Genomic DNA, 24,103 nt, shown 5'->3' on the forward strand with positions numbered 1-24,103 from the left:
TTATGGTGGAACTTTAGGTTGCTTCCCGTGAATCTTTTCTACTTTCTTTATCACGCTTTTTGAAGATGACCATCAAAGCCATCAATTTGTCCTAGTAGTAATTTATAACGACCACCACTATAAAGTGAAAGTTACTATCATTTCTATTGTAAGTTTGTCTACAAACAATCATTATAGGAAAATCAAGGTTATAACTTATAAGTTATAACTAACAAGTAACAAATATGCACTAATAAAAATGGGTAAGTGTTATTATTATTATTATTAAATCCATGATAAAGGAAAATGTCCACAAGCAAGTAGGCTAGTCTCGGAATTTAAAAGTGATGATTGTTTGGATAGTTTCTAGATTTTAGTTTTTAATTTTTGGTTTTTGGCTTTTGGTTTTTAGATTGATTGTTTTCAGTTTTTAGATTAGTTTTTGGTTTTTGTTTTTCCAAAAACCATTTTGCATCCAATTAAGATTTTGAAAAAATGGATTCTCTAGAATGTAAGGAAACTAGTTTTTGGAAATAACCGATTTCTCAACATGAAAACCAAAAACCAAATTTTCATGGTTTTTTATAAACTCATGTTGGTTTTTCAATTTTTTAAAAATAGTAATTATATTTATGCTTTTATATAAGAAAAAAATAAAGAAGATGATTACTATACACAAATAATGTTTAGTAAGAATCATTTGCTAACTATTGGTATTTTCTACTAAAATTCGTGGTATATTTTTTAGTAATTTTTTATTTTGTTTAAAAAACAAGAAATTAACTTATAAGTTAATTTTTTTAAAAAAACAGACCAAAAAATCATTAATCAATTTTTTTTAAAAACCAAAAAGATAATAAAATTTTAAATTTTAAATTCAAAATTCAAAATATATTTATAATTTTATTCAGTTTCCCGAAATTCTAAAAAAATATTTAAATTTTATTTAGTATGTTTGAATGATAAACTAACTGTCAATTGTATATGTGTGAAATTATATAGTAATTTGAAAATCTAACTATTGATATTTGATAATATTTAAATTATAGAAGATTTTAAAATATAAGTATTTTAATTTTTTAATTTTTTTAATAATGTATTGCCTTTTTGAGCTGCATGAATTATGTATTGACAGTATTGTGATATACATATGAATTGTGGGTCATCTATTTATTTTGCATTATTTTCTCTTTTAAACTGCATTATTTTATTTTAAAATAATTTATTAAATAAATAAATGTATTTTAAATGGTTATATTTTGTGTTATTTGTTGTTTTCACAATACGTAATATTTTAGTATTAACAAAACTATATTTTATTATTAATTTTTATTTCAACTTCAAAAAATATATAGGAAAATTAAAACTAAAAAAATCATCATCTCAAGTTTTTTAGAAACTAAAACTACAACAAAATCAAATATTTAAAATAAATATTTTAAAAAATTTTGAAACAAAAACCAAAAGGTAAAAGCCAAAATCATCATTCATGTTTATTCAAAAACTAAAATCTACAGCAAAATCAAAAGCCAAAAACTAAAAACCAAAAGCCAAAAACCAAAATTTGAAAACTATCCAAACAATCATCACCTATGGTTTTAGTTTTTGGTTTTTGATTTTGCAGTAGATTTTAGTTTTTGGAAAAACATGAATGGTAATTTGGGTTTTTAACTTTTGGTTTTTGTTTTAAAACTAATCAAATATTTATTTTATCTTTTCGATTTTTCTGTAGTTTTTGTTTCTAAAAAAAACTTGAAGGGTGATTTTTAGCCCCCAATCATTTCATCCCTTCTCTAGGGATATGGGACTCTGAAAGCCTTATCGGACTTCCGATCCATCCGTTTTCGTCGCCCTCTCGAAAGAAGGGCTATTTTATTAAAAAATATGAAGATGAAATAAAAATTAATAATAAAATATTATTTACTATGAAACAAAAAATAATACAAAATATTACCACTTCAAATACATTTATTTATTTAGTAAATTTATTTCAAAAGAGAAAATAAGGCAAACTAAACAGATAAACTATAATATATATATATATATATATATATATATATATATATATATATGAAACTACATAATTAATGCATTTAAAAAAGAAAAGACAATGAATAATTAAAATTTTAATCAAAATAAAAATTATTTATATTTTAAAACCTTCTATAATTTAAATATTATAAACAAAAATATCAATGGTTTAGATTTTCAAATACTATTCACTTCCACACATATTAAAAATATAAGTGATATTAGTGTATTATTTAAACATACTAAATATATTTTAAATATATTTTTATAAGTTTGGCAAACTGTATAAAAATATTTAAATATATTTTGAGTTCTGAATTTTTTTTTTATCTTTTTAGTTTTTCAAAATTTTGATTAATGATTTTTTGGTCTGATATTTTTTAAAAATTAACATTGAAGTTAATTTCTTGTTGTTAAAACAAAATAAAATTATGAAAAGAATGTATCACGAATTTTCATAAATGGTAGCAATAGTAAGCATATTATTCTTATTAAACTTTGGGGTGATTGGTTTGGCTGTAGAAGCTGACTATAGCTTTAATATTAATTTACAACCTTTAAATCATCAATCATGCTTTATCTTGTTTTTTTTTAAAGCTATAGGAAAAAAAACAGAAAAATAGATGTAAAAGCCTTATTTTCTAAAGCCCCATCCTTTTTGTTGTAAGAAATATATTGTTGTGGCAATCAATTTTAAAGTTACATCACTTACAACTAAATCAAAAAATTTTACAACCTAAATTCTACAGTAAAGTTTCTACATTTACAGTCCAACCAATCACCCTCCTTATTTGTTTATAGTAATTATCATTTTTATTTTTCTTATATTAATATTTAAATATAAAAAAAAAAAATTTTGAAAAAAGGAAAACCTCCGTAAGTGAAAAAGAAACCATGAAAACTTGACTTTTAGTTTTTATGTTAAAAAATCAGTGCAAAAACTAGTTTCCCTACATTTTAGGGATTTTATTTTTTTCAAAATCATGATTGGATGTAAAATAGTTTTTGGAGAAACAAAAATCAAAAACCAATCCAAAAACTGCAAACAGTCATCCTCTAAACATATTGAGTTGTTTCAATATATACTAGATTTTGACCCGCGCACCCGTACATGTGTATTTTAAAAAAAAAAATTATGTTATTTGTTTTTATGTCACTATTTAGGGTTGGGCAAAAAACTCGAAGAACCGAACCGATCTCAATCCGAATAAGTAGTACCAAATCCAAACCAAAATTGATTAAATATCCGAATTATTCAAAAATTTTGTATTTGAAGAACTAAAATCTAATCCGATCCGAACCGAAGTATTTTGGGTATCCAAAATAGTTTTATATACTTATATATATTAATTATTTTTAGATTTAATATATATAAAAACATCTAGAATATATATGATACTTTTAAGTTCGTTTAAATACTTGAAATTATATACAAGTAATCAAACGTAAATATCTAAAATAGTTAAAATACACTCAAAACTCTAAAAATACTTAAATAATTATTAATTATCTGTCCAAATATTTAAACCAAACCAATTTATATGTTAAGTTAGGTACTCTGACATATGTTATTCAAATCTATATGTAATATATTCTATTATTTATAGATTTTAAAAAAATTAAAGCATATAATAAATTTTAAATTTTTTAAAATAATTTAATTTGGTTATCCAAATCTGAACCGAATCCTCAAAGATCTGAACCGAACACGAAATCCAAACAGACCCGGAAACAAACCCGAACGCCCACCCCTAATCACTATTATATATCATATTTATGTCATCATAGGTTACAAAAATATGTGTTATCATATAATTAATCGTATTTTATACGTACCATAAAATAAGTAATCTTATAATTAATAATATTTTATACGTACAATCATATAAATAATCACATATATTATATTTTAAATTTCAATGTGAAATATAAAAACCATAATTTAAGTTGGTATTTGAAATTAGGCTTCGTATTGTATTTTTCTTATATATATTGAAAATATTTTTATAATGGTTATTGGAAAATATGTTAGTAAAAATCAAATTTTGAATATATGTATATTTTTGAATGAATTTTTGATATAAATCAATTTTAAATTATTATTTTGATTTGAATATGTATATCAAGTAACATAAGCCCATTACTTTTTAATATAATGTAATGGACTTTTAATTTTTTTTAATAGCATAAGCCCATTACTTTTTTTTCCTAACTTACTGATATCCATTTTTCCAAACATAGCTATTTTTTTTAATTTTTTTTAACTACTATCTATGTTGCCAAACAAAAACTTAAATTACTTTTAATTTAATAAGATAGATGCCCCATAAGAAACCACACCATAAGGAAAACAGAAAACAAAGGTTTCACTGCATGTAGAATTTCATTACAAAGCTAATAATCTTCTTAAAAATTATCAGCAAATGAAAATTGAAAGATTAAATAGATCCATAGAGTAGCGTACCAATCAATCTCAAAATGAAGGATACTTTTGCAAACCCATTAAAAAAGCTCTCATCTTCCTGTTTATTCTTTGGAAGAGAGAGCTGAACGTATTAGTTGCTTATTCGAATAGCAGAGTAAAAAAATCTTTTGAATAGAACAAAGACATAAGCTTGTCACGCACTCATAGCCGTTTAACTTTCACTTCATCCGTTGGCTTGAGAAATCCAACATCGTTATATTCGACTCAGGAGAGCCGTATCCGGAACTATCCGGAACTTCACGTTCTTGTTCTAGTTTAGGAACCGTGTAATGAAAACCAAAGAACCATTCCACTGTTTTCGCCGGTTTCTTGACCTCAAGCAGGGGAGCTTCTGAGCTATTTTTACATATGGATTCGATCTTAGCGTTGACAGAGGGAGACAATGTCTGTTTATGTTCCCCACGACGAGCAATGTCCGGGAAGTTGAGACGAGTGTTGTCTCCTCTGATCTTATGAGCAGCTTGATCGTAAGCTAATGCAGCTTCTTCCGCGGTTTTGAACGTACCGAGCCATAACCTGGTTCGGTGTTTCACTACGAGAAAGAGTGCTTCATACCGACACTCAAGTTTGTCGGAAGGTCGTCCGAAGACCACATCTTCGAGAATTTTCCGAGAAATGTCAATACGTCGGAGTTCGGGTCTCGGAAATAATAGGACGTCGGCATCTTGTCGGAAACTACCGAGAAAACGCATTCTCGGAAAATTCATCGCTACCAGTCCTCGGTAATTACCGAGGTCATTCCGACAACTTTAAAAAAATTAATTAAAAAAAATAAATGCAAAATAACGAAAATATAAATAAAATAATAATATAAACTGAAATATTAATTAATTACATATAAATTTAAGATAAACATAAAGTTATAATAAAGCTAAATTTACAATATTGTTAAATTAAGAGGCTAAATTTACAATGGCGGTGAAGGAATCTACTGATTCGTGGCGGTGGTTGATAAACGACGGAGGTGGCCATCAAAGAAACGGCGACGGTTGCGTTGATAGAAGACGCGACGACTGTAGTGGCTGTGGAAGAAGCGATGAGGGTGGTGGCCGTGGATAAACGACAAAGATAGTGGCTTGTAACTTGTAAGAAACGGCGATGGTGGTGGCCGTGGAAGAAAGCGTAGTATCAGCGAAAACTGAGGGTCAGCAACAGCAGTTATATCTTGTACAGAAAAAAAAACAGATCTGACAAATAAAATATGTAATTCTAAATAAAGAGATAGTAGGGAAAGAAGAGAAGCAGAAGATATGAAGAGAAAGAACGAGAGAAGATCAGAGAAGTTAAGAAATAGATGGATTAGTTTTTTAAAAAGTTACTGAAAGAAGATTGCAGAAGGAGAGAAGTAAAGTTGATGAGAAGAGAAGAAAGGTAGAGATAAGAAATGTAAAGATAAACAATGGAAAAGATCGATGAAAGAAAATGAATGGCTGTGAAAAATCATACCAGTAACTTAATTAAGTGGCAAAATTAATAAATAATGGTAAAAGTTGATTAATTTTAAAATAATAAATGGTTCCGATGAAATTTGTATCCACTTTATGACGTTTTACCGATGAAACTGAAGTGTTGTCGGTATATATATTTTTTTGAGAAACTTCCGAGAACGGCGTTCCAATAAACTCCTGACAAAATATCTATATCGGAAGTTACCGATCTGACACCGACAATATTTGTTTACTCTCGGTAAATTGTCAGTATTTCATTACTATTTTTCCGATAACAGTAAAACTCGTAAAGTTTTGTCGGAGCATGGATAGTTTTCTTGCAGTGTTTAGGCAACCGGACCTCAGCAACCCATTTCCCCCATTGTCGTTGTCTAACGCCTCGGTATAGTTTAACCGGTCTAGTTACGTTGGTTTTCTTCATTGGGGTTGGTTTAGCGCCGCAGCCACGACGGCGAGCTTGGTTTTGTTGTCTGAGATGTAATGTAACTCTCTTTGAATTTCGAGGATTTGAGCGTCAGTGAGTGGGTTTAGCCCAATTGGCCCGGTTTGGTTATCAGGAGTTAATGGTACTGGTTCTGTTACCTTCATGAACGGTTCGACAGCTTTCATGAACTCTTCTGCGCAGCCATTCATGTTCAGAACTTTTCCATTTGTAGTTTTGTACAAAAAAATAATAATTAATTTGGAGAAATAAAGATGAACTTCTGGAGAAAAAAGAGAAGCCCTACTGAAAGAAAAAAAGTTGACTAAATAATATAAATAGAAAAAAACACACACACGGATGCCAAAAAGAAAGAAATGTTATGGAAGCGTCGTATTGCAAACGGGGGACGCGCAGAATTTGTTGACTTTAATATCATTATAGGTCCCGCTGTCACTATGCATGCACAGTAACTTTACTTTTTATTTCTATATAAACGATTGTTTCGATCGTTTGTAAGATAGACCATCTCTCAACCTTCTCTTCTTTCTATAATAAACTCTTTCTATCAGTGTTAAAAATTCTACGGGTATAAATTTTGCTCTTATTCAAATTCCCGCGATACAATAAAATTCCAGTTCTTTTTATAACACGTTATCAACACGATCACTCTGCGATTCGGTAAAATTTATTTGTATCATTTATACCCTGTTATAATGGTCGGTATACCGCCTCTACTATTATTTATATCATGTTATAATGGCCGGAATACTGCCTATATTATTTACTAGTAATTTAATTTATTTATTGGTCGGCCGAGCCACCTTATATTCTGTTTATTATTAATTGGTCGGCTGAGCCGCCGTATAATTTATTTATTACTCTGCATTGATCGGCTGAGCCGTCGCATGATTTGTTGTCATAACATAAATATTTCATTGTCATAATTTTTTACTTTTATGAAATTTTATAGATTTGATTGACCGTTTAATATGATATTTCAGATTAATTTTTGGTGCACTCGATTTAACCCCAACGGTCACAAAGAAAATTTTTCAAAAATTTATCCTTTCTCAAACGGTCATGAACAGTGATTTTCATATATAAATACAACTCATTTTCACTCCATTTCATCATCCAAAACATTTCATCTTCTCTCAAAAATTTCAAATCGCTCTCCTCCGATTTTTCATTTCAAGAAAGATGATTCGCGCCCTTTTGTTTTTATGTGCCATTTTTATTTGTGTTTCTATTTATGGTTTATTCGTTGGAGAATTTACTCCGAGTGAATTTAAAATGAATATCAGTTTAATTTTCTTTACATCGCTTCTCCTTGTAATTGCTTGCATGATTAATGTAAACGGTTCATTTTAATATGAATAATATTCTAATAATTTTTATTTATGTGCTTTAGAAATACAAATGGCAAACATCGAGAAACTCCAGTTCCCGGCTCTGAAAGTAACCGGCGAAAACTATGTCAGATGGGTCACAAATGTGAAACCTTATCTTGTAATAAAAAAGATAACCTGTAACACCCCCGAACCGTCTTAGACATCGGTCAGTCAGCCGGGCAACAATCAAACAAGAACATGCCCGAACGACCTTCCTCTGCCAAGTCCAGAAGTGTCACAACGGGTTTAGAATAGACTTTCCAAGTCACAAAACATAATTCTGTAACCCAAAATATCCATTCAAAACTCGTTTCCTCTAATCTTCGGCCTGAGGCTTTGCAACCCGTACCGAGTAATAGAGTTGTGTTAGGTTGGACTAACCTAATATCAGATTCAACACGTCACGAATATAAAACATACTTTATTTCATATATATAATACATGAAGTTCACAAGACCAAAATATTATACATAGGGTCCATGGACGCAGTCGAAAGTAAAACATACATTCATATATCTTGAAAACGAGTCTTTAGCAAAAGATGATCAATCTACACCAGCTCCTACAGTTCCGCGAGTGCTACGGTCCTCTCTACTGGTCACCTGCAAAAGGATGTGAGGAGTGAGTGAACTAGTTTCACTCAGTGAGCCAGGGTTCCCTATCTAGCATATACAACTACCCGTCATTCTAAACCAACCCCAAACACAAGCAAGACGGGTAGTTCAACAATCAATATTCAAATATTAAATTTTAAATGATTAAGCAGTAAACAATTAAACCATAATAATCCAAACACTCTTTATGAGTGTCATCACATCAATCAACCATATATATACTCCTACGGCACAACAGAATCATTCTTCCTCCACATAAGAGACACCGGCAATCCCTTCACTATTACACCACACAGGCGTAGGCGCTCGGGAATCGCCCGGTCACGGTCCTCAATCGGAATCGCCGTGCCCCGGTCCTCTATCGGACTCGCCGGGGGCTGTCACATCCACATGTGACACTCGGCCTTGGTGATCAAGCCAAGTTAAACCGAGCCCACCACTTTCCGGACCACGACCGGCTTAGTGGTACCATTTGAGGAAGCAATGACCTGCAAACTACTACTAGAACCACCACGAGGTTCTCATACAACAGTACCAACACGAGGTACACACTATAACAACATATAATAATCACACAATCACAATAATCCGGGTGCTTAGACTAGTCTTGCTATCCACTTAGCCCAGACATCGTCTCAAGCCTCGGATCCACAAACTGACACCTAGACCGGTCCGACAATCCTAGCTCGGAAACCGTCTCCGATGTCAGGAATCTGCATTAAAAACACGTTAACAAACAATTAACCGTGACTCACAGTGATTAAGCGATGTGGCTTGACTTTCTGATTCCGGAAGCTGACCAAACCCTTTTTATCCCCTCCAATCTTCGTCTTGATTCTGTACCGTTAATCCCGCAATCTTGTAACACGTCTTGCTTCTCCAAGCAACTCTCTAAACAGCTCCTTAAATTATTTATTTTCTTTTTCTATTTCTTTTCTTCTTTTCTTTCTTCTCTTTATTTCTTTTCTCTTCTTGCTCTCCTCTCTTCTCTCTTGGTCACGTAAGTGTGGAAATGGAAGAGGTTGACCTTCCTTTTATAGTTAAACAAGATCTATGAGGTGGTGACAAGTATCACACACTCTCCCTCCCATCTTTGGCCACGTTTCCAAGACAATGACTCAGGTAAGTCATTTGCTTCCAAGTTGGCCACGTGATACTCATAAGCATGAGTAAGCATATTATTTATTTTCTTCCTTTCTTGTTTAGACACCTGGTGATGACAAAGCAAGACTATACGATTCATTCTCCTTTTCTTCCCATCAAACACGTTGAATGCAACCAAGCCATAAGAAATATAAAATATTTCTTTGTCTCTTCTTTCCTTTTAAGCATGATTAACTAACCCAAATTTGGTGACCAAAACTACACATTCATTGGTCACTACTCTTTGAAAAGTGGCTTAATTATCCAATTAAGCTATTGACTTACATTTAATGACATTGCACCATATCATTAAAATGTAGTCAAATTTCAATGACTCCACTTCCCGCCGATACTATTCCGAGCCTTCTCTTCTTTTTTTTTTTTTTTTTTTTTTTTAGACGGAGTATTACATCCTCCTCTCCTTATAAGAATTCGTCCCCGAATTCTCTAGGGTTTCGATGGATCCCCCTCTTCCATCACTACATATTCATGGAAGAACTCTGGATGCGATGCTTTGAATCTCGACTCATCCTCCCAGGTCACGACCACACGGTTTCGCTTACCCCAGAAGACTTGGACTTGAGGAATCTCTCGGTTCTTTAGTTTCCGTATTCGACGTTCACCTACTCGGATCGGCCCCTCTGGATAAGTGAGGTTTGTTTGCAGGTTTTCGATTTGCTCCATCTCAATAGCTTTGGGATCATGAACATGTTTCCGTAGCATTGATACATGAAACACCGGATGTATCCTCATTTCTTCAGGTAGGTTGAGACGATAAGCTACCTCTCCGATTCGTTCTATAATCTGATAAGGTCCGATGAATCTTACCGCTAGTTTCCCGACTTTCCCGAATCGATCTTTTCCTTTCTGAGCTGACACCTTTAGATAAACCCAATCACCAATACTGAACACCACTTCTCGCCTTGATTGATCAGCGTACTTATTTTGCCTATCCTACGCTTTCTTCATATTGGTTTGAATGATCTCCAACTTTTTCGTCGTCTCTTCTACAATTTTGGGTCCGAACTCTCTTCTTTCTCCAACTTCGGTCCAGCACAAAGGTGTTTTGCATGGCCTCCCATAAAGCGCCTCATATGGTGCCATACCTATGCTAGAATGAAAGCTGTTGTTGTAGGAGAATTCGATTAATGGTAAATGCTTTTCTCAGCTTCCCGCCCAATCCAATATACACATCCGCATCATATCCTCTATGGTGCGAATGGTTCTTTCTGTTTGGCCGTCCATCTCGGGATGATACGCAGTGCTTATGAATAACTTAGTTCCTACTGCTTCTAGGATCTCGATCTGAGACTATATCTGTTGGCACACCATGCAACCTCACAATTTGGTCCACATACATCTCTGCCAATACTTCTACCTCATCAGTTTCCTTCATAGGTAACAAGTGTGCCACCTTCGTCAGTCTGTCAACAATCACCCATATTATGTTATTTGATCTACCTCGAGCCGGGGGTAACCCAGTGATGAAATCCATGGATATGGAATCCCATTTCCACTGAGGTACTGGTAAGCTTTGTAACAACCCTCCTGGAATCTGATGCTCAACTTTGACTTGTTGACAAGTTTGACATTGAGCCACCCATCGCGCCACTGATTTCTTCATTCCCGGCCAATGATAATACCTTCGGATATCTCGATACATTTTCGTACTCCCGGGGTGGATACGGAGTAACGAATGATGCGCTGACTTCAAAATCTCATCTCGTAGCCTTTCTCCATGTGGTACTGAGATCCTTCCATTAAGTAAAAGTGTACCATCTGATGCCACATGATAGCCACTTGGGTTTGCACCTTCATGATTCTTGACTTCCTCGATGATTTTCTTTAGCTTTTCATCACATTCTTGCTCTTTTCTGATCCGTGCAAGTAAACCTGCTTGGTTTACGGCACGCATGCCTAAAGGCTCACTTGGTTCTCCTTCAATTGCCCGTAATGTCATCAACTTGAGTTCATTCGATAACGCTTCCACTTCCTTTCCAACATTGGACGCCAACTTTCTACGACTTAGTGCATCTGCGACTACATTAGCTTTGCCTGGATGATATTGAATCTTCAGGTCGTAATCCGCCACAAACTCCATCCATCGCCTTTGTCGGAGGTTCAAATCAGGCTGTGTGAACAAGTACTTGAGACTTTTATGATCTGTGAATACTTCCACGACTTCTCCATATAAGTAAGATCTCCAAATCCTTAACGCAAACACCACTGCCGCCATTTCTAAATCGTGTGTTGGGTAGTTCTCTTCATGTTTCCTGAGTTGCCTTGATGCATAAGCAATTACTTTGCCTTCCTGCATCAACACACAACCCAACCCAACCCTAGAAGCATCTGCGTACACAGTGTAAGGTTTACCTTGTTCAGGTAATGCCAATACTGGTGTTGTGGTCAAAGCTTTCTTCAGTCTCTGAAATGCTTCATCTGTTTCTTTTCCCCAGATGAACGGAACTCCTTTTCCGGTCAACTTCGTCAAGGGCTTAGCGATCGAAGAAAAGTTCTTGACGAACTTTCGATAATACCCGGCTAACCCGAGGAAACTTCTTACCTCGGTTACCATTGATGGCCTTTGCCATTCCTCGATGGCTTTCACCTTTTCCGAATCTACGGAAACTCCTTCTCCAGACACACGGTGCCCCAAGAACCTGATCTCTCTTTTCCAGAAAGAACACTTGCTGAACTTGGCATACAGCTTCTGGTTTCTTAACCGTTCCAACACTAGCTTCAAGTGTGCTTTGTGCTCGACCTCTGTCTTGGAATATATTAAAATGTCATCGATGAAGATTATCACGAACTTGTCGAGATAATCGTGGAAGACTTCATTCATCAATCTCATGAAGGCCGCCGGTGCATTAGTAAGGCCAAAAGGCATTACGACGAACTCATATTGTCCATAACGAGTTCTAAACGCAGTTTTCATGACATCACCTTCTGAAATCGGAATCTGATGATAGCCCGACGCCAAGTCGATCTTCGAAAACCAACTTGCTCCCCTTAGCTGATCCAACAACTCGTCTATCCTCGGAAGAGGATACTTATCTTTGATGGTGATATTGTTGATTCCTCGATAATCAATGCAAAGCCGCATGCTACCATCCTTTTTCTTGACAAATAAGACCGGAGCTCCCCATGGTGAAGAGCTAGGTCTTATGAAACCTTTCTCCATTAAATCTTCAAGTTGTTTCTTCAACTCTGCTAACTCTACAGGTGCCATGCGGTAGGGAGTCTTTGCTATCGGCTTAGCTCCAGGTTCCAAGTTAATTGTGAAAGGGTTACTCCGAGGTGGAGGTAACTCTTTCAACGCTGCAAACACATCCTCGAACTCTTGTACTACCGCAATATCTGTAATTTCAACTCCATTGCTAGCGGGTCCTTCACTAGCAGTTACTGTTACCAGATACGCTTCTCCATCCTTGAGCAAATCTTCCACTCTCAAGGCAGCTACTAAAGACACATACTTACTTGGACTGATCCCGTAGAATACTATTTGCCGTTGCCCGTTCTCCTTGAACGAAATACGACCTTTTCCACAATCTAATTGTGCCCGATAGCCTGATAACCAATCCATGCCCAAGATAACTTCATATCCTTTTAAGGGCACCACCAACAAATCTGCCAAGAACATCTTCTCGCAAATGACTAACGGAACTCTTCTGAGGCATTCTTTTGCTTGGAGGGTTTGGTCTCCGGGAGTCATTACAGCCACATCCATCCTGTCAATCACAAATGATCCCACAAACTCGGCAGCTACCTCAGGGGTCACAAAACTATGTGTTGCCCCGGAGTCGAACAATACATGTGTGGGACGCCCCGCAACATGTAAAGTTCCTGCCACAACATCAATATATATCAACAACATAATAATTATCCAACATAAATTAACCAATCCATCACAAGCAATCACACAACACAAAATCAATCTAGTAAGGTTAAAGAACCCAAATACCTGTGATGGGACCCTTAGATGGGCCTGGAGGTTTAGTATCCTCTAGTTCTAAAGCGTAAACTCTACCTCCTATAGCTTGCCTTTTTGGCGCTGGTGCGATTGCAGGTGGAGCTGGAGGAGGATGGACAGTGATTGGCGTAGCTGGGATAGGACGGTTGACGCTGCACTGGGTAGAGATGTGCCCTTTCTTTCCACACGTGAAACATGTAGGATTGTAGGAGTTTGACTGAAAGGATCCAGGTTTCTTCCCGTAGCATTCACTTGACTTATGGCCTATCTTGCCACAGTTAAAGCATTTCCCTGTGAACAGAGATCGTCGACTTGGCCCTCCCGACTCCTTTTCCTTATCTTTACCCTTAAAAGATCTTTGGTTTCCACCATACTTTCCTTCTTGATGCTGCTTGGATTTCTTAGTTACCGCCTTCTCAGCTTCCAATCCAATCTCCACATTCACAGCCTTTTCCACTAGCTCGGTCAGACTCTCGTAGTTCCCGACTGCCAGTCTATTTTCTAACTCTGGTTTTAGACCAAACATAAAGTTAGATATCATGGTTTCCTCATCATCTTGTCCTCGTAGCACGTGTCGTCGCAGTCGCATAAATTCAGATTCATATTCTCTAACCGTCTTATCTCCTTGTACTAAGTTTGCAAACTGGCGTTGAAGCCTTCGCTTGGATTCAGGAGTAAAGTACTTGCGTTCAAATTCTTTTTTGAATGCCGCCCAAGTGGTGACCAGATGTCCCACTTGGCGATCCCTACTCTCCCACCATTCTGCTGCGTCTTTGTCTAAGTAATACAGTGCCATCTTCTTCTTAGACTCTTCGGAACACGTCAGGGTCTCAAAGTTTTTCTCCATAATTCGAAGCCACTGGTCGGCTTGAAATGGATCTGTACCTCCTTCAAAATGTGGTGTCTTCATATTCTTCATGGCAGTTATCAATGGTAACATCGGTGTACTAACTGAAGGTTGTGGTGGCACGAGTGGCTGAGGTTGCACTTGAGGTTGTTGTAGTGACCTCGCTATCACGTCATGAAGCATCTTCAAAGTGTGCTCCATTCCTTCTCCTTGTTGTGGTTGATCATGAACTTTTGGTTCAATCGGGTTGTTCCGCCTAATTGGTCTTGGTCCTTGGACACTTGACTCGCTATCATCTGTTTCTGGTCTTCCCCTTACAGTACGGTTTGGTGGAAAGTTTTCTTCTGGTGGTATCTCTTGATCATGCCCAAACAGATTGTTGTTTCTTCCTACGTTTTCTTCACTGAATCCTTGGTTATTGTGCGGTGTTTGCACTCTCCCCTCGGATTCATATCCCAGTACCCTTCTTCTTGAGACTCTGTCTATACCCAACATCCAATCCTGTCCCCCATCACTCCTTCCCCTCCTTGCCATTTGCAATCCACAAACAAGGAATTCCTATTTAGAATACTAATTAGAGCGGGACTCTGCTGGTTTCCTAATACATCTTTTGCGACACATTTGACTCGATAAAACACGAAAAACGCGTGATTGACCGCATGACCTAAACCATGCTCTGATACCACCTCTGTAACACCCCGAACCGTTTTAGACATCGGTCAGTCAGCCGGGCAACAATCAAACAAGAACATGCCCGAACGACCTTCCTCTGCCAAGTCCAGAAGTGTCACAACGGGTTTAGAATAGACTTTCCAAGTCACAAAACATAATTCTGTAACCCAGAATATCCATTCAAAACTCGTTTCCTCTAATCTTCGGCCTGAGGCTTTGCAACCCGTACCGAGTAATAGAGTTGTGTTAGGTTGGACTAACCTAATATCAGATTCAACACGTCACGAATATAAAACATACTTTATTTCATATATATAATACATGAAGTTCACAAGACCAAAATATTATACATAGGGTCCATGGACGCAGTCGAAAGTAAAACATACATTCATATATCTTGAAAACGAGTCTTTAGCAAAAGATGATCAATCTACACCAGCTCCTACAGTTCCGCGAGTGCTACGGTCCTCTCTACTGGCCACCTGCAAAAGGATGTGAGGAGTGAGTGAACTAGTTTCACTCAGTGAGCCAGGGTTCCCTATCTAGCATATACAACTACCCGTCATTCTAAACCAACCCCAAACACAAGCAAGACGGGTAGTTCAACAATCAATATTCAAATATTAAATTTTAAATGATTAAGCAGTAAACAATTAAACCATAATAATCCAAACACTCTTTATGAGTGTCATCACATCAATCAACCATATATATACTCCTAGGGCCCAACAGAATCATTCTTCCTCCACATAAGGGACACCGGCAATCCCTTCACTATTACACCACACAGGCGTAGGCGCTCGGGAATCGCCCGGTCACGGTCCTCAATCGGAATCGCCGTGCACCGGTCCTCTATCGGACTCGCCGGGGGCTGTCACATCCACATGTGACACTCGGCCTTGGTGATCAAGCCAAGTTAAACCGAGCCCACCACTTTCCGGACCACGACCGGCTTAGTGGTACCATTTGAGGAAGCAATGACCTGCAAACTACTACTAGAACCACCACGAGGTTCTCATACAACAGTACCAACACGAGGTACACACTATAACAACATATAATAATCACACAATCACAATAATCCAGGTGCTTAGACTAGTCTTGCTATCCACTTAGCCCAGACATCGTCTCAAGCCTCGGATCCACAAACTGACACCTAGACCAGTCCGACAATCCTAGCTCGGAAACCGTCTCCGATGTCAGGAATCTGCATTAAAAACACTTTAACAAACAATTAACCGTGACTCACAGTGATTAAGCGATGTGGCTTGACTTTCTGATTCCGGAAGCTGACCAAACCCTTTTTATCCCCTCCAATCTTCGTCTTGATTCTGTACCGTTAATCCCGCAATCTTGTAACACGTCTTGCTTCTCCAAGCAACTCTCTAAACAGCTCCTTAAATTATTTATTTTCTTTTTCTATTTCTTTTCTTCTTTTCTTTCTTTTCTTTATTTCTTTTCTCTTCTTGCTCTCCTCTCTTCTCTCTTGGTTACGTAAGTGTGGAAATGGAAGAGGTTGACCTTCCTTTTATAGTTAAACAAGATCTATGAGGTGGTGACAAGTATCACACACTCTCCCTCCCATCTTTGGCCACGTTTCCAAGACAATGACTCAGGTAAGTCATTTGCTTCCAAGTTGGCCACGTGATACTCATAAGCATGAGTAAGCATATTATTTATTTTCTTCCTTTCTTGTTTAGACACCTGGTGATGACAAAGCAAGACTATACGATTCATTCTCCTTTTCTTCCCATCAAACACGTTGAATGCAACCAAGCCATAAGAAATATAAAATATTTCTTTGTCTCTTCTTTACTTTTAAGCATGATTAACTAACCCAAATTTGGTGACCAAAACTACACATTCATTGGTCACTACTCTTTGAAAAGTGGCTTAATTATCCAATTAAGCTATTGACTTACATTTAATGACATTGCACCATATCATTAAACTGTAGTCAAATTTCGATGACTCCACTTCCCGCCGATACTATTCCGAGCCTTCTCTTCTTTTTTTTTTTTTTTTAGACGGAGTATTACATAACCGAAGCGATAAAAGTCGGTAACAAATCGCCTCCCGAGCATATAGCCGAAGCGATAATCTTCCTGAAGAAGCACTTAGATGAGAATCTAACTCACGACTATGGAGACGTTGAGGACCCAGCCGTACTATGGCAAGCCTTGAAAGACAGATTCGATAATCAAAAGGAAATCAAATTCCCTCACGCTCTTGAAGAGTGGAAAACCCTGAGGTTTCAGGATTTCCAAAGGGTTAGAGATTACAATTCCACTATCTTGAGGATAGTTGCACAGTTAAAATATTGTGGTAACCCTGTCACCGAAGCAGAAATGCTTGACAAGACATACAATACTTTCCTCAAAGAACACAACGTCTTATCCCGAATTTTACAGAAAATGTGGGTACACCAAATTTTCTGAATTGATGGTAACACTCATGTTGGCTGGAAAGAACGATGAGTTACTAATCAAAAACCATAATTCCCGACCTACGGGAGCCAAGGCATTTCCCGAAGTGAATGCTACGGCGGTAGAATATTGGGAGGGAGAAACCAGACCAACCGAGGTCGTGGTCGGCGTTTCAAAAACAAACGTGGAAAGCCTTACTATCCTAAAAGTATTAGATCTAACAAATGGGTTAGATCTGAACAACCTCCTAAAGGCAAAGAAACCGAAGAGGATACCACAAAGAAAGGTGAGACTGTATGTTACAGATGTGGATGTAAAGAACATTGGTCCCGTATCTGTCGTACTCCCCCACATTTGTGCAAGTTATATCAAGAGTCCATAAAAGGAAAGGCTAAAGAGGTGAATGTCACGGAAAACGTTGAAGGGACCTCATACCTTGAATCCTCTGATTTCGCAAATGAGCTGGACTAGAATACTCTTGAAGAGTACGGAAATGTTTCTAATAAGACTACTGAATAGTCCTCATTTGTAATGTATAATAATTATGTTTTTCAAAGAATAATGTTGTTTTAACAACAATATATGTATAATTATTGTGTGTTTTCTTTATATAATCAATGAATAAATTTCACGTTTCACTGTTGTTTAATGTTTATGATAATTTCAGAAATGGATCAAAACGCAAATGGAACAAAATCTAAGAAAGAGATTCAAGAGATATGTATACTAGATAGTGGAACAACGCACACTATCTTGAGAAAAAATATATATTTCTCAGATATAAAACCAAAAAGAATTATTGTCAATACAATATCAGTTCCTGCAGACGTGATTGAAGGAAATGGTAAAGCAAACTTTACATTGCCAAATGGAACAAAAATTTCCATAAATAATGCACTATATGCTCCAAATTCCAGAAGAAATTTGTTGAGTTTTAAAGACATATATCGTCAAGGATATGATACTCAGTCTGTAACTGAAAATGGAAAGAAGTGTATATATATAACTTCTGATAAATTTGGCAAAAGACACATATTGGAAAAGTTTCCAGAACTTCCTTCGGGATTACACCATACTTATATCAATGCAATCGAATCAAATTTTATGGTAAAACAAAATCCATAAGATTTTAATTTATGGTATGATCGCCTCGGTCACCCGGGCACCACAATGATGCGTAGAATCATAGAGAGCTCACATGGTCATTCACTGAAAATCCAGGAGATTTCTCAAGGGAATAAAATGACATGTGTTGCATGTTCTCTAGGAAAATTGATCGTAAGACCATCGCCAACCAAAATCGATAAAGAATCACCAAAGTTCCTTGAAAGAATTCAAGGTGATATATGTGGACCGATACATCCACCATGTGGACCATTTCACTATTTTATGGTATTAATTGACGCATCCAGTAGATGGTCACACGTTTGTCTATTATCATCTCGAAACATGGCATTTGCGAGATTTCTAACTCAGATAATCAAACTGCGGACACAGTTCCCTGATTATAATATTAAAAAAGTTAGATTAGACAACGCTGGTGAATTCACATCCCAAGCATTCAATGATTATTGTATGGTAACGGGAATTGAAGTTGAACATTCTGTGGCTCATGTTCATACGCAAAATGGTTTGGCTGAATCTTTAATTAAGCGTCTGCAACTGATTGCAAGACCATTGATCATGAGATCAAAACTTCCAACCTCTATATGGGGACATGCTATTTTGCACGCAGAAACACTCATTCGAATCAGACCAAGTGCATACCACAAGTATTCCCCACTACAATTAGCGTTTGGTCGAGAACCAAATATTTCCCATTTAAGAATCTTTGGTTGTGCAGTATATGTGCCTGTAGCACCACTACAACGAACAAAGATGGGACCACAAAGAAGGTTGAGAATATATGTTGATTGTGATTCTCCATCAATTATAAGATACCTAGAACCACAAACTGGTGACGTCTTTACAGCACGTTTTTCTGATTGTCATTTTGACAAAAATGTATTCCCAGTTCTAGGGGGAGAAAACAAAAATGTTGGAAGTGATAAAAAATGGAGTGTACCATCATTGTTATATCTTGATCCTCCTACTAAAGAGTCAGAACTAGAAGTTCGACGAATTATGCATTTACAGAGTATAGCTAACCAGCTACCTGATGTATTTGCATATACCAAGACGGTAACTAAATCTCATATACCAGCTGCAAATGCTCCTGCTCGTATCAAAATGCCAAATTAACAAGAAAAGGAGGATGACACACGAGAGCCAAAAAACACGCCTGAAGCGTGGTAGACCTGTTGGTTCTAAGGATAAGAATCCTAGGAAACAGAAGAAAGCTGAAATATATGATGCACCCAAAATAGCAGAAAATATTTTGGAAGAAATAAATGATAAGGACTCTGATGAATCAGAGCATCATGAATCGAAAGATAATCATGAGATTTCTATTAATTAAAAATATATGGAAAATGAATGAAAATGATGACATTGGTGATGTTTTCTCATATCTTATGTCAAATGAGGTAAATGAAGATACCGATGATCCAGAACCAAAATCCATATATGAATGTCAAAAGAGACATGATTGGAATAAATGGAAAGAAGCAATACAAATCGAACTTGATTCGCTTAACAAACGAAAAGTGTTTGGATCTATTGTACTCACACCTGAAGATGTGAGACCAGTTGGGTACAGATGGATTTTCGTTCGAAAACGAAATGAGAAAAATGAGATTACAAGGTATAAAGCTCGCCTTGTAGCCCAAGGATTTTCTCAAAGACCTGATATTGATTATGAGGAAACATATTCTCCTGTAATGGATGCGATCACATTTAGATTCCTGATGAGTCTAGCCGCTGATAAAAATCTTGAGATGCGTCTCATGGATGTTGTTACAGCTTATCTATATGGATCATTAGATACTGATATCTACATGAAAGTTCCTGATGGATTTAAAATGCCAGAAGCATTAAGTTCCAAACCTAAAGAGTTATGTGCAATAAAATTGCAAAGATCATTATATGGGTTAAAGCAATCTGGACGTATGTGGTATAATCGTCTCAGTGATCATTTAATAAAAGAAGGATATGTGAATGACCCTATATGCCCATGTGTTTTCATCAAGAAAACAATATCTGGATTTGTAATAATCGCGGTATATGTTGATGATCTTAACATCATCGGAACTCAAAAGGAAATACAAAAGGCATCAGACTATCTCAAAGGAGAATTTGAGATGAAAGACCTAGGACATACACAATATTGTCTTGGCCTACAAATAGAACATTCACAAAATGGTATATTTGTGCATCAATCCACATACACTAAAAGAGTGTTGAAACGATTTAACATGGATAAATCAACTCATCTTAGCACCCCGATGGTCGTTAGGTCACTTAATATTGAAAGTGATCTATCTCGACCACCTGAGGAGAAAGAATAAATACTTGGTCCGGAAGTACCATATCTAAGTGCAATTGGAGCGCTGATGTACCTTGCAAATTGTACACGGCCTGATATATCATTTGCTGTGAATCTTTTGGCAAGATTCAGCTCATCTCCAACTCGAAGACATTGGAATGGGATTAAACATGTTTTTCCTTACCTCCAAGGGACCATTGATTTAGGCTTGTTTTATCCTAAAAGTTCAAATGGTCAAATAGTTGGTTTTGCAGATGCAGGATATCTTTCAGATCCACACAAAGCCCGATCGCAAACAGGATACATTTTTACGATCGGAGGCACTGCTATATCTTGGCGTTCCCAGAAACAAACGCTCGTGGCTACTTCTTCAAATCATGCTGAGATCATTGCACTCCATGAAGCAAGTAGAGAATGTGTATGGCTGAGATCAATGAGCCGACACATCTGTTCAAGCAGCGGGATTGGCAAAAATACAGAGCCAACTATTCTATATGAAGATAATGCGGCATGTGTTGCTCAAACGAAGGAAGGATATATCAAAAGCGATAGAACCAAACATATACCTCCGAAGTTCTTCTCATACACTCAAGAGCTCGAGAAGAATAAAGAGATCAAAGTAAAATATGTTCGATCATGCGACAATGTAGCCGACCTCTTCACAAAATCACTACCTACCTCGGTATTCAGAAAACATGTTCGTAACATTGGAATGCGTCATCAGAAGGATCTATGACTGCTCATTCGAGGGGGAGCTTACGTAGTTGTACTCTTTTTACCTTACTATGGTTTTTCCCATTGGGTTTTCCTAGAAAGGTTTTTAACGAGGCAACAAAGACGTTAAGCGAGAGTGGATAATGACACCGGTCCCTAAGGGGGAGTGTTATGGAAGCGTCGTATTGCAAACGGGGGAGGCGCAGAATTTGTTGACTTTAATATCATTATGGGTCCCGCTGTCACTATGCATGCACAATAACTTTACTTTTCATTTCTATATAAACGATCGTTTCGATCGTTTGTAAGATAGACCATCCCTCAACCTTCTCTTCTTTCTATAATAAACTCTTTCTATCAGTGTTAAAAATTCTACGGGTATAAATTTTGCTCTTATTCAAATTCGCGCGATACAATAAAATTCCAGTTTTTTTTTGGTGTGTGTGTGTTGATAGTCGCCATACCTTTGGCTTATATATGTGTTCGTTTCGACCATAAGGGTTGTGTATTGTAGATACTAAACACAATTTTAGTATACTAAACACAATTTGCTAAAAAAAAACAAATTTAATATCCCTTTTAACTAAAAAATGCATATATCTAAAGAAAATACATCGCATCAAAGGAGAATATTATCAAACAAACGTGTGAGTCGCTGACAATAGTTATGGCGACTCAGATTCGTTTATGTTTGTTTATGTTTTAAGCCAATTACCCCTTCTATATTAAAAAGGAAGAAAAAGTCAATTAACCAATGAAAAGTTTTTTTTTTGAAAATAATTAACCAATCTATCTATACTATTATTTGAAAAGTGAATTTGTTGATTTGCTATCTTTTCCATGATTTTAGTTAATTTGCTTGTCATATTTTCCATAATTTTAGGATATTTTGATGATTTGTCATCTTCTTTAAGATTTTAGTTAATTTGTTTACTTGTCACATTTTCCATAATTATTAGATACGTCATTAGTTTAATTAATATTATTATTTAAATTTTTATTTTGATATCTATTTATTTATCAGGATATTTAATATAACTAATAAACATTAAACTATTCAAACGATATATATACAATTATTTTTTGAAAATGTATATTTAATATATAATTATTATGATATTTAAAACATTTAATTAATAAATAGCGATAATATCATCGTTACTTTTATCTTATATTAATTTTATAATTTTAATGACTAATATTATGGTCAGTTTCTCTGATTTTTATTGGAATTATTGATCAAATACAGATTATTAAAAAATATATATATATATATATATAAGTATACTAATATATTTGAATTAATCGGTTTCATTGGTTTATTCGGTTTGATTGCTTAATATATTGAACCATATTCATATACTGCACTTTCTTAAAATATTATCCATTTTGTTTATTCAGTAGTACCAAATCCAAACTATTTTCTCTATTTCGGTTTGGTTTGGTTTTAAATAGTTCGGTTTTACCATATTAAACACTTCTAAACTATCTTTATTTTGTTAATGTTTTATATTTGTGATTTTTATCATCTTTTCAGTACCACATGATTTTTTTTCAGTCAAAATACAATATATGTTAATTTCAATACAAATTTCGTAATTTAATTATTACTATAGAAAAGATTTTGATCTAAAATCTACATCTTATAAATGAAAATATGAAACAAAAGAGCATAATTTAATACATTGATTACCAATATGAATATTAAAATTTTATATTTTATAATAATTTAAATTTTTTTATCTGATTGAATTATTATTATTTTATAAAAATAAAAGTTAGAATTAAAAATTGTTAAATATATTAATCCGCACAAGGTGCGGGACATCAACTAGTACAAAGTTTACGGAGTCTTAGAGCATGCCCTTCGTATAAGATACTAATGAGATTATTTTATTATTTTATTTAAATATTTAATTTTTTATATATAATTATTATTTATTTATAAAACTACGTCATAAATAAATTAATATGTATATAGATAACTAATGAGTATATAACACTCAGTTTTTTTTTTCATTTTAAATAAAAAAAGCTATATATCCCTCTTAACTTAATTTCTTACTATTTATCGATACTCACTTCAATCTTAAAGCTAAAAATGATTTACTGTCAATTAGTTTCATTACTACAAGACTATTTGAATGAATGGTTAGAATATATCAAGTATTTTTATCTTTAATTTTTATTTATACTCATAAACATTACCACTAATGATTTACTTGGTTTTAAAAAGTACAACAAAAAATAAAGAAATGGATTAGAATATTTATATTTTATTAAGTATTGTATAGTAAGCTATAATAAAAAAATACGCAAAAATATCATTTTCTCATTTAGTTTTTATAAACCATATCAGATATATAAAAGAAACAACCAATCATCCACATCAATAAGCCCTGTGTATAACTTCGGCATATTAAATTTTAAATGCATTTATTTTTTTTGGAAAAAGTGTAAAGCCGGAAATGGAACAAAATAGGAATAGAGTAGGAGCCAATCAGTTTTTAGAGTGAGAGCAAAGGAGTCTCGCAA

General features: G+C 35.2%; 2 protein-coding genes across 2 annotated transcripts; both read right to left on the reverse strand.

Annotated features, from left to right (window-relative positions):
* Positions 1-4,354: 4,354 nt before the first annotated feature.
* Positions 4,355-7,122, reverse strand: LOC111203382 (ethylene-responsive transcription factor ERF057-like). The gene has a single exon (XM_048750645.1). The coding sequence runs from the start codon at positions 5,200-5,202 to the stop codon at positions 4,654-4,656; it is 549 nt and encodes a 182-aa protein (XP_048606602.1). The 5' UTR covers positions 5,203-7,122; the 3' UTR covers positions 4,355-4,653.
* A 2,840-nt stretch (positions 7,123-9,962) lies between these two features.
* Positions 9,963-10,619, reverse strand: LOC125583069. The gene is made up of 2 exons (XM_048749613.1): positions 10,527-10,619; positions 9,963-10,394 (listed from the first exon to the last, which is right to left on the reverse strand). The coding sequence occupies exons 1-2, from the start codon at positions 10,617-10,619 to the stop codon at positions 9,963-9,965; spliced, it is 525 nt and encodes a 174-aa protein (XP_048605570.1).
* Positions 10,620-24,103: the final 13,484 nt, after the last annotated feature.

The sequence above is a fragment of the Brassica napus genome, chromosome C3, assembly GCF_020379485.1.
Source record: "Brassica napus cultivar Da-Ae chromosome C3, Da-Ae, whole genome shotgun sequence".
NCBI classification, from domain to species: domain Eukaryota; kingdom Viridiplantae; phylum Streptophyta; class Magnoliopsida; order Brassicales; family Brassicaceae; genus Brassica; species Brassica napus.